General features: G+C 44.0%; 1 protein-coding gene across 3 annotated transcripts in view; it reads right to left on the bottom strand.

Moving 5' to 3' along the window:
• Positions 1-12,053, bottom strand: part of LOC111835174 (collagen alpha-1(XX) chain) — a 60,833-nt gene that overhangs the window by 18,317 nt on the left and 30,463 nt on the right. For all 3 annotated transcript variants that reach the window (XM_072713089.1, XM_072713088.1, XM_072713090.1), the window contains exons 12-20: positions 11,637-11,766; positions 11,388-11,533; positions 11,091-11,220; positions 9,936-10,075; positions 9,422-9,548; positions 8,858-8,997; positions 4,345-4,477; positions 1,858-2,000; positions 335-464 (exon numbers count right to left, since the gene is read on the bottom strand). In XM_072713089.1, coding sequence (XP_072569190.1) covers positions 335-464; positions 1,858-2,000; positions 4,345-4,477; positions 8,858-8,997; positions 9,422-9,548; positions 9,936-10,075; positions 11,091-11,220; positions 11,388-11,533; positions 11,637-11,766 — 1,219 coding nt within the window. The remainder of the gene's footprint in view (positions 1-334; positions 465-1,857; positions 2,001-4,344; positions 4,478-8,857; positions 8,998-9,421; positions 9,549-9,935; positions 10,076-11,090; positions 11,221-11,387; positions 11,534-11,636; positions 11,767-12,053) is intronic.

Consider the following 12,053-nt stretch of genomic DNA (forward strand, 5'->3'; position numbering starts at 1 on the left):
CTGACAAAAAACAAGGAAACAGAAACTAAACACTGGGAAAATAACAGAGGCAGGTAAAACAGACCTAAGGCAAAGCAAAATACCCAAATTGAAAAACAATCCACAGAATCACAGGAACTAAAAAACAGATACAAATGAAACACAAGGGAACAAAATGTACAGGGTTTACGGGTAACAACATGCTCAGCTTGTTGAGCCATGCGGCCGATGGGGAGCAGGGGAAACACTAGACTGACAAGAAGGACGGGGAGAAGACACGAAAGACTGACAGATGGATGCTGAGTCTGGCAGTCACATCAAAACAGCCTTGGCAACACACACCCATGTGGCTCACCGGTCTTGCCCTGTGTGGAGGCGCTGCCTCCCTCCCGGTTCCTGTACTCTGCGGTGACCAGGACACCGTACTGTGTGTCAGGGAGCAAGGACTGCAAGCGAACATGGTTTTCGATGCCTGGCACCAGAACCTGCAGATGGTGCCACAGGGTAACCCAAAAGCATGTCCCTACAAATGGACCCATTTATAGTGGCAACAACAATAAAGGCGAAAGACAGACAGATTTGCACATTAATCACAGAATATTTATGCTGCCTTATGTGGGCACAGTTGGGAATTTGATGAAAAGCTTGAGTCCCAAGGAGCCTGTTACTTAAAGCAGTGGTTACCAAACTTTTTCCACCAGGATTATTTGAATTTCTTTCTTTTTAGTCTTTTAAAATGTCTGTAAAGCACTTTGTAAACCCTGTGATTAGAGCAGTATCATATAATTAAAGACTGATTGATCTGTAAAGCTGTTATTATGGCATGGCATTATGTTTGAACAAGTGGTCTTTAAGGACACAAATTTAACTATTGTAACGGTTGTAATATGAAACACTGCACTAATTGCTTTGTATGAACTTTTCAGTATTTATCATTAAAAATATATACATAAAACCAAAATTTAGTCTCAAACACTGCAATATGATGTGTCTTCATTTATTTTATTTAAAAAATACCGCTGCACAGAACTTGAATAAAGAAAACTCATGTGTCCTCTCTCAGCAATGGAAACCAATATCAGACTAGGGAAATCAAATTGCAGCTGTGATGTGGTTATTCCCAAGGGCACAAGAACCTGAGGTGAGACCTGATCCCTCAAATATTCTTTTGAATTCCTTCATGGCCCTCTCTTCAAAAACAGACCATTACATTTAAATAATGAGTAAGTTGTGCCCCCCCGCAGTGTCTCCTGTGCCATTGCTTATTTCTACACCTACATCAGTCCATGGCAGTGAATTTTTCAAACACATTGTAAGAAAAAGTAAATATATGTTTCCATTCATTTCAGAAAAGCACTTTGCAGTTTGTGGTGTTTTTACCTGTTACTGTTTTGTGCTGTTTATGGTTTTTTGTACCTCGTGTTTTGTTCTGAGGCTCGTTTTCTTTCACATCAAATATGAAACTTACGCACATTCACAGATAAACCTGCATGGTTTCTGCTTGCCATATGGATGCGTGATTTACATGTTTGTAGCCGTTTAACATTACTCAGTCATGCGCAACTACAATCAACACTAACCAAAGATACTACTTCTGATAGGACCAAATTTGTAGAATTTTTTCATAGCTTTCATCAATGAAATTAACCCTGGTTCAGCTGTTGGGATGTCCCCCTCCATGGTAAATTCACACCCACCCTAGCGGGTATATCGATGTAAAGCAGGCTCTCCAACCCAGCCCACCACAAGACCTGGCTATTCAAGGACCCTATTGATGACACTCTTCGGTATGTCATTAACATCCATGCTGCACCACCCCATTTCTGAGCTTCCCTGGTACTTGCTGTAACATTCTGAATCCTTCCATGATGCACTCACTGTCTGCTCCTGCACGTCTCCAGTCAGGGCGATGTATGAGATGCGATACTGGAGAACATGGGCATTCGGGGGCATCCAGGTGACCAGCAAGCTCACAGGTGTCTCCTCGGAGATTGTCACATCAGAGGGGCCACTGCCTGACACTGGAAGACAGAGTTTGGTCCTGATCACACAATGGCCAGACCTGTGATTATTAATACATTCATAGAGGTTTTCATTAACACCACAATCAGCATGCAAACTGTGTTAAAATAACAGCAATAACAACTTGTGGTAGATGTGTTAGGCTCCGGGTGCAGAGCCTCAGGTGCGTCAGACCTCAGGTGTTGCAGGGCACAGGAGTGTTCAGCCATAGGTGTGTAAGGTTCCAGGTGTGTCAGGCCACAGGTGTGTTCGGCTTGATGTGTGTATGGTTGCAGGTTTGCCAGGCTGCAGATACCTCGGCCCATTATGAACCAAACTAATATCAACTAGAATCAAACTTCTAGTTGATTCAGATGTATGTTTTGATGCTCACATAAGAAGTATTACTAGAACTGAGTTTTATCATCTACGGAACATAGCCAAGCTTTGTAAAATGCTCTCACTTCGTGATGCAGAAAAATTAATACTGTACATGCCTTTGTAACTTCCAGACTGGACTACTGTAATACCCTCCTGTCTGGTTGCCCGTCTGGATCCTTACATGAACTTCAGCTGGTACAGAATGCAGCAGCCAGAGTTCTCACAAACACTAAAAAATTTGATCACATCACACCAGTCTTATCCTCCCTTCATTGGTTACCAGTTAAGTCTCGGATTGACTATAAAATACTGCTTTTAACCTATAAAGCACTGAATGGCCTTGCACCAGAATACCTTAGTGATCTGCAGACATGTTAGTACCTAGGGTAGAAAGAGCTACGGCAGGCTGCAGAGCTTTCTCCTGTAGAGCTACTCAGCTGTGGAATGGTCTTCCACCGGATGTGCGGGTTTCAGGCTCACTCTCAATATTCAAGTCTAGACTAAAAACACACCTGTTTAGTTTAGCTTATAGGGACACTAGTTCTAGCTCTAGCTAACTCCTCACTCCCAGTTAGACCTATAGTGTGAGGTGTAGAGCTGGGTGGGGATCGGTGCCATTGGCTTTGGATAAACTGAATTGACAGTGTTGTCACTCTAGCTTCACAATCGCTTGTGGGATTGGAGTGCTGACATTTCAGGGACTCCCCATGCCTGCATTCCCACCTGCCTCTCCCTCCTACTTATGCTGCCATAGCCATATCTGCTGGAGCTTGCACATTGCACTTCATATTGCACTCATCTAACTTTTAGCACTGCCTATAGTCTCCCCTACTTTGACTAATTGCATATTTTACTTCCCCTCCTCCTCCTAGGGGGTGCTGCCTGGAGACCATAATCTATCAAGATGTCCAGCACACCCTGCAACATGTGACGTCGCCACTACCAATGACGTCCGTGCATCCAGCTCACCGTTCTGCCTGTGTCATCTTCCATGTATGACCTGCTCCCTGCCTTCTGGTTGCCTGGCGACTGGAGGGAGCGTTGGCACCGGCTGTCATCTCCCCCCTGCTCCCCGTTTGTGTCTGAAATTTTACTGTATTTGACTCTCCCTGCCGGCCCCAGGAGGTTGGGCTACCCCTTTGAGTCTGGTCCCTCCCAAGGTTTCTTCCTTCTTAGGAGTTTTTCCTTGCCACTGTCGCCTATGGCTTACTCACTGGGGGCTTTGGGTGGGGATGCTGTAAAGCGCTTTGAGACGATGTAATGTTGTGATAATGCGCTATGCAAAAATAAATTTGTTTGTTGTTGTTGTTGTTAGACTACAGATGTGTCAGGCTGCAGGTGTGTTGGACCTCAAGAGTGTCAGACCACAAGTGTGTCAGACTACAGATGTATCAGGCCGCAGGTGCATCACACTACAGGTGTGTCAGACTACATATGTATCAGGCCACAGGTGCATGAGACTATAGGTGAATCAGACTACAGGTATGTCAGACTACAGATGTATCGGGCACCAGGTGTGTCAGGCCACAGATGTGTCAGACTACAGATGTATCAGGCTGCAGGTGCATCACACTACAGGTGTGTCAGACTACAGATGTATCAGGCTGCAGGTGCATCACACTACAGGTGTGTCAGATTACAGATGTATCAGGCCACAGGTGCATGAGACTATAGGTGAGTCAGACTACAGGTATGTCAGACTACAGGTGTGTCAGGCCACAGGTGTGTCAGACTACAGATGTATCAGGCTGCAGGTGCATCAGTCTACAGGTGTGTCAGGCCACAGGTGTGTCAGACTACAGGTGTATTGGGCACCAGGTGTGTCAGGCCACAGGTGTGTCAGACTACAGGTGTATTGGGCACCAGGTGTGTCAGGCCACAGGTGTATTGGGCACCAGGTGTGTCAGGCCACAGGTGTATCAAACTACAGGTGTATCAGGCTACAGGTGTGTCAGGCCACAGGTGTACCAGGCTGTTACTCACAGGTGCTGTACCGAATGGCCACTGCCTCACTCTGAGCCCCGTCGGCATACAGAGCAGACAGTGAAACCTGGTACTCCGTACCGTCCTCCACTCCCTCCAGTATGGCTCCATCACTGTCACCACCCATTGTGAGCTGCCAAAGATTGAGACCACATGGCATAAACAGCACAGAATGCCACAGGGCAGTGCAGCAAACCAACTATGCTATGACATACAACCAAGACAATCATTAGGAGCACAGAACTACTTTGGACTGTGTCAAATTCAGATGCATACTTTATACAGTCAGGACCATAAATATTTCGACAGTGACACAAGTTTTACTGTTTTACCTGTTTACTGAAATACACTCACCTAAAGGATTATTAGGAACACCATACTAATACGGTGTTTGACCCCCTTTCGCCTTCAGAACTGCCTTAATTCTACGTGGCATTGATTCAACAAGGTGCTGAAAGCATTCTTTAGAAATGTTGGCCCATATTGATAGGATAGCATCTTGCAGTTGATGGAGATTTGTGGGATGCACATCCAGGGCACGAAGCTCCCGTTCCACCACATCCAAGATGCTCTATTGGGTTGAGATCTGGTGACTGTGGGGGCCATTTTAGTACAGTGAACTCATTGTCATGTTCAAGAAACCAATTTGAAATGATTCGAGCTTTGTAACATGGTGCATTATCCTGCTGGAAGTAGCCATCAGAGGATGGGTACATGGTGGTCATAAAGGGATGGACATGGTCAGAAACAATGCTCAGGTAGGCCGTGGCATTTAAACGATTCCCAATTGGCACTAAGGGGCCTAAAGTGTGCCAAGAAAACATCCCCCACACCATTACACCACCACCAGCCTGCACAGTGGTAACAAGGCATGACGGATCCATGTTCTCATTCTGTTTACGCCAAATTCTGACTCTACCATTTGAATGTCTCAACAGAAATCGAGACTCATCAGACCAGGCAACATTTTTCTAGTCTTCAACTGTCCAATTTTGGTGAGCTCGTGCAAATTGTAGCTTCTTTTTCCTATTTGTAGTGGAGATGAGTGGTACCCGGTGGGGTCTTCTGCTGTTGTAGCCCATCTGCCTCAAGGTTGTGCATGTTGTGGCTTCACAAATGCTTTGCTGCATACCTCAGTTGTAACGAGTGGTTATTTCAGTCAAAGTTGCTCTTCTATCAGCTTGAATCAGTCGGCCCATTCTCCTCTGACCTCTAGCATCAACAAGGCATTTTTGCCCACAGGACTGCCGCATACTGGATGTTTTTCCCTTTGCACACCATTCTTTGTAAACCCTAGAAATGGTTGTGCGTGAAAATCCAAGTAACTGAGCAGACTGTGAAATACTCAGACCGGCCCGTCTGGCACCAACAACCATGCCACGCTCAAAATTGCTTAAATCACCTTTCTTTCCCATTCTGACATTCAGTTTGAAGTTCAGGAGATTGTCTTGACCAGGACTACACCCCTAAATGTATTGAAGCAACTGCCATGTGATTGGTTGATTAGATAATTCCATTAATGAGAAATTGAACAGGTGTTCCTAATAATCCTTTAGGTGAGTGTATATTCCAATTGAAGTTATACAATGGGCATGGACATAAAGTGCAGACTCTCAGATTTCATTTTAGGCTATCCACATTCAAATGAAGGGTTTAGGAGTTTCAGCTGGTTAACATGTGCCACCCTCTTTTTAAAGGGGCCAAGAGTAATTGGACAATTCACTTAAAAGCTATTTCATGGATAGGTGTGGGCAATTCCTTTGTTCTTTCATTATCAATTATGCAGATAGAAGGCCTGGAGTTGATTTGTGGTGTCTTGTTTGCATTTGGAAGATTTAGGTGTGAACATACAACATGCGGTCAAAGGAACTCAGTATACTGGTGAAACAGGCCATCCTTAGGGTGCGAAAACAGAAAAAAACTATTCAAGAAATTGCCACAACATTAGGAGCGGCAAAATCCACAGTTTGGTACATCCTGAGAAAGAAAGAAAGCATTGGTGAACTCAGCAACGCAAAAAGGCCTGGACGTCCACGGACGACAACAGTGGTGGATGATCGCAGAATCATTTCCATGGTGAAGAGAAACCCCTTTGTAACAGCCAACTAAGTGAACAACACTCTCCAGGAGATAGGCGTATCAGGTTTCCCCCAATTCTGGCAGAATAAATTTCCATAACTTTTCCAAAACTTTCCAGTATCATAAGAAAATTTTCCAAATCCCACAAGTTTATAAAACTAAAGTAGATAGAACAGTATTTGTATAAGGTAGTTAACTATTGATTTCCACTCGTACATTTCCGTTAGAACGTTGTGGAACGAAGTAGGAAACAAAAATGAACAGGGCTAGTTTCCAAAACTTTTCCTCTCTATCCAAGAATTCCAAAGCTTATCCAGGGCCTGGAAAAATTATTTCAAAATTCCAAAACTTTTCCAGGTTTTCCATGACCGCGGGTACCCTGGCGTATCAATATACAACGCTACCATAAAGAGAAGACTGCATGAAAGCAAATACAGAGGGTTCACTGCAAAAAAAACATCTAAAAAGCCAGCACAGTTCTGGAACAGCATTCTTTGGACAGATGAAACCAAGATCAACCTGTATCAGAATGATGGAAAGAAAAAAATATGGAGAAGGGCTGGAACAGCTTATGATCCAAAGAACACTGCATCATCTGTAAAACATGGTAGAGGCAGTGTGATGGCTTAGGCTTGCATGGCTGCCAGTGGCACTGGGTCTTTAGAGTTTCTTGACGATGTGACACAGGATGAAAGCAGCCGAATGAATGTTGAGGTGTTCAGAGACATCATGTCTGCTCAAATGCAGCCAAATTGATTGGACGGCATTTCATAATACAGATGGACAATGACCCAAAACACACAGCAAAAGCAACCCAGGACTTTATTAAAAGCAAAGAAGTGGAATATTCTCGAATGACCAAGTCAGTCACCTGATCTCAACCCCATTGAGCATGCATTTCACTTGCTAAAGACTAAACTACAGACAGTCAAAGACCCTCAAACAAACAGCAACTGAAAACTACTGCAGTAAAGGCCTGGCAGAGCATTAAAAAGGAGGAAACCCAGTGTCATGGTCATGTCCATGAGTTCAAGACTTCAGGCAGTCATTGCCTGCAAAGGGTTTTCAACTAAGTATTAGAATCAAACATTTTATTTGTAGTTATATTAATTTGTCCAATTACTTATGAGCCCCTGAAAGGAGGGGATTGTGTAGAAAAAATGCTTTAGTTCCCCACATTTTTATGCAATGTTTTACCCACTGAATTAAAGCTTCAACTGCATCTGACTTGTTTCTTTAAAAATTTATTGTGGTAATGTACAGAACTTAAAAATTGAAAAAAATTGTCTCTGTCCAAATATTTATGGTCCTGACTATTTATCTCCATGCAGGGCTAGACATAAGCCGCGGCACCGCGGCCAATGGCCGTCGTGCCTTTCAAAATTGGCCGCACGCCTCCTCAAAATTGAAGTACCTTACGGCCAAGATTGGCCTGCCTTTAATGTTTGTCTGGCCGTATGCCCCCTTTTTACCGAGAGTAACATTCATTACACAAAAGACTTGCGCACGACACGGTCCACTTTACCTCGTCAACAATCGATGCATCTGTACTGAACCCGAACCCAACCTTCGATACGAGAAACGAGGTCGACCCGCACATCTCGTAATTCCCAACTACTGAATGAACCGCAATGAATTCTGGACTAATACGATCATGTGTTTGTCGCATGATTGGCTGGTACGGTATGTATCGTCCAGCCTACTATGGAGCCACAGCAATGACAATGGTGCATCATCGGGGGTTACGTTTTTGATTGGAAAAGCCATCCGACGGTTTCCGAATAACAGATAGGTGTCCTCTTCGGTAATCATCGTGTAGTTGTCGTCTGCTGCTTATGCTGTCACCATGCCTCGCAAAGATCGAGAACGTAAAAGAAAGCAAGCTGAACTCGCGGCTACTGCCGCAAAATGTTGCAAATTATCTACTTTGTTCAGGTAAGTGTCAGATGGTGTTGTAAAAAAACATTTGCCGAGGCAGAGCAGATTTGACTCAGAGAAGTACCAAGCTCTGCTGGGAGGATATAGGACTGGTAGCGTGCAGTGTGCAAAAAACGAACGTCAAGTCAATTGTCATGTACACTAAAAGAATACGGGTGTTCTGAGCAAACAAATACAAAAATATTGACGGCTCCTTTATTGTTGGATTTTGTTTTTTGAAATAAAGCTATATATATCTATAAATATATATATATATATATATATTCTGTCTCAAATCGAAGGTCGTATTGCATAGGTTGTCTAAACTTGGTAATTACAGTAATTTTGGCCTTGTGCCCAGGCTTAATGGCCTTGTGCCCTAGAAAAAATATGAATAGCCAAGGCCAAAGTGGCTGTGCCCTCCTAAATCCTTATGTCTAGCCCTGTCCATGGGGAAATAAGTTTGCAGCATAATCACAAAGCATTTCAGATATATTGTAATCCACAGCCTACCAACCTGACTGAGTTCTCCCCCACTGAGGGAAATCCATTTGATCAGGTACGACAAAACATCACTGGCTGCCGTGTCCCAACGCACAGTGATGTCACTTCCTGAGAAGTTTGTCACTCTCAAGTCTGATGGCGCGGGGACCCTCACTGTGAGGGGAAAAGGAGAGAGAAAAATGGGTGGCATTTCACTCTGCATCATAGATCTACCGGAATGGCTTTTGTTTGTGCTATAAAGTTGGAAAGTGCTATAAAGTTGGAAAGTGGAAAACTTTATTCAAAAAAGTTTATTCACCCATATCTCAGATTTTGTCCTAAGAGCTAAATATCTTCAAGCTCCCTACTCCATCCAAAGGTGGTAAAACAAAGGTAACAAACAAAGCTTCTCTCATTTTACTAGCCAGCGTATTCTTTAACACTTCACTATTCAAGTTGAAAAGCTAAACAGCATACTGATATTGTTTATTTGTAGTAGCCAAGGTTGTTATTATCTTCTTAAGCATGGATGCTGGAATCTCTGCTCTGTGTGGAAAGGATCACCTGTAATGGACAAGGGAGGGAAGCAGTGTCTTACAGGTGGTGACATTGGCGGTGACGGGGGCAGAGAGGCCCTGTTCAAACTTGGAGCGCACGGACACCAGGTACCTGGACAGGGACGAGAGGTTCTGAAGGAGCACAGAGTTTACTCCTGTCACCTCCACCTGGCAGGAAAAGAACATGAAATAATAAAAAGGTGTCATACAGATGGTAACCTTTCTTATCCCATCATATGGTTCATTATCTCCCATAAAACAATCACCAGTAACACTGTATTAAATTATGTATTACTATCCTATTACTTATGTATTCATTCACCACAAAATAAGTCTTAGTTGCATACTGATCTCATGTTAATTCATCATTAACGAATCCTGATACCAAGCAATTACTATATTTGTTACTATATCTGTGATCTATTGTAATTAAGAAGGTACTATCTATGAACAGTCAATAATTAATTGTTATCTGTAACTTATCATTGATTAACTTCTGTCCATGACTGGACAGTCAAACAAGTGTTGTCCAGTTGGGAAATCTGGGCTGCTGACCTGCTTGACGTCACTACCATGGTTAGTGCTATACGTGATGAAGTGGCTACGTGAATCCACAGAGCCTGGGGTCCAGCTAACCATCACTGTGCTATGGCTGACCAAGGGGAACTGCAGGCTCTGAGGGGCTGGCAGTGGAACTGCAAGAGAAATGGTGAAAAAGAGGGAGCTATTAGCATGCATAACCATGCCCCAAGTGCTCCCAAGGTATGTATGGATGTTACCATAAAATTATATATTTGTTGTCTCTTGTTATGTTCTGTTATCCTTATATGTGAAGTAAAATGCAATGCATGAACCCGAACTCAATTAAAGACAGTGAAGGAGAAGGTTTGGGGGTAAGGGAATGAGAGCAGGTTAGGGGAACATCTGGTACCATCTTGTCTGTCAGTAAATGTGCTGGCTTCATTATTTAGCTGTATCAGCATTTACTTTTCATTCAATGTTAATGTGCTTTGGAGAGGGTGTTCCCCTTCTTTGTGGTTTGTACTTCCTGGGACAGCCTCCAGGATCCCTCTATGACACTGAACTGAATCAGTAATTTCAGAACAGATGTATGGTTTTGGACACTGTGGTATTTAAGCAATAAATTAAGCTCCACTTTGACATTTTAGAAGACAGTGTAACATGAAGTGTGTGGATGGCTGGGGAAAGTTAAGGAAGAAGTCCTTCACTGTATAAAATCAGTATAAAGCAGTCATCTGTTTTGTCTCTCAGGACACCACATCTCCAGGCCTGGTTGCCTATCTATAGACCTGGGGGTATATTTAGTGCCGGGGCTACAAGGGCACTGGCTTCGGCTGAGAGCTGACTGGCCCCCTTCCATCACTCACTGATTAAAAACATATCATTGGTTGACCCCTCTCTATAAATTAAGGTCCCTCTTATGGCAAATAAAATTTTTAAAATCCTATAACCACCATTGTATAGACCTAATGTCCATCGTCTTTCTCTTTGGCTGAAATGTCCGTCTATCATATTTGATCCTCTTCCCCAGTTTGTTAAACCTCAAGTCCTTGTTCTGTCCTCCCATTCCAGCAGCACATGGATCACAAATTCGCCATCCCTCCTGGGGCAAGTTTCATAGATTGTTTGAAATGACACAGCCCAAATAAAATAGGATAGTGTGGAAGACAGCCTGCTTTGTTCCCTCACACGTGGTAGCCATGGCAGTGCTGGGGTCACTTGCGTCCTCGTCATACAGGGCGTAAAGGGTCACCGAGTAGTCTGTGGATGGCATCAGACCCGTCAACTCGACATCCGTCTGCTCCAGGCCAAACTTTACCTAATGGCAGGATTTGTACAACGCACAGACACACAAACTCTATCACATAGTCAGCCACAATAAGGTCCATCATGTAACCCTGATCTGTCCAGATCTGGCAAAAAGGCTGCAACAGTCCTGATAACTGTCGCCCAGTGAATATTGCCACCAGCTGTCCAGCGTCTCACCTCCTTTGCATCCTCCGGCTCCCCGTTGGAAAGGGCAGAGTAAAGGACCATGTACTCCGTGGCCTCAGGAGTCAGGTCCCACTGTACACGCAGACTGCTGGGGGAGGATGCAGTGACTTCCAGGGCCTTGGGGGCGGCAAACGGCACTAACAGCCAGGGAACGGGAGAAAAGATGCAGGATATAAAAGGAGCACACCACAGATATCCATGGCGAACTTCTCGTCGCAGGTCGGCACAAAAGCAACGTACGTGTGGAAAAGGTTCCTCTGAGCGCTGGGCCCATGCTGTCCTCATAGATGGGAAAGATGGAAACATGATACTGGGTCTGGGAGGAGAGGCCCCTCAGCAGCACGCTGGAATCCGTCCCACTCACCACCACCTGCGGCCAAAGTGCTCTGGTTTATGACATGTGACAAGACTCACTTATCCGGCCACAGTGCAGCAGGTGAGACTGGCTCCAGAAACGATGGTTCTCTAAGTGGAACCATCTAAGAACAAGCCTGCATTTCCACTGGTTAAAAACAACATGCATAACACATGGTGAGTACACACATAGATAAACATGTAACATTTTAGAATTTGTTCAACAATGTCTTTTGATGGAAAATGTTTTGGCTAATGCTAACAAGCACTGGCTCTTAAGTTAGTATTAATTGAAACATTATT

Source organism: Paramormyrops kingsleyae, chromosome 6 (genome assembly GCF_048594095.1).
Source record: "Paramormyrops kingsleyae isolate MSU_618 chromosome 6, PKINGS_0.4, whole genome shotgun sequence".
Taxonomy (NCBI): Eukaryota; Metazoa; Chordata; class Actinopteri; order Osteoglossiformes; family Mormyridae; genus Paramormyrops; species Paramormyrops kingsleyae.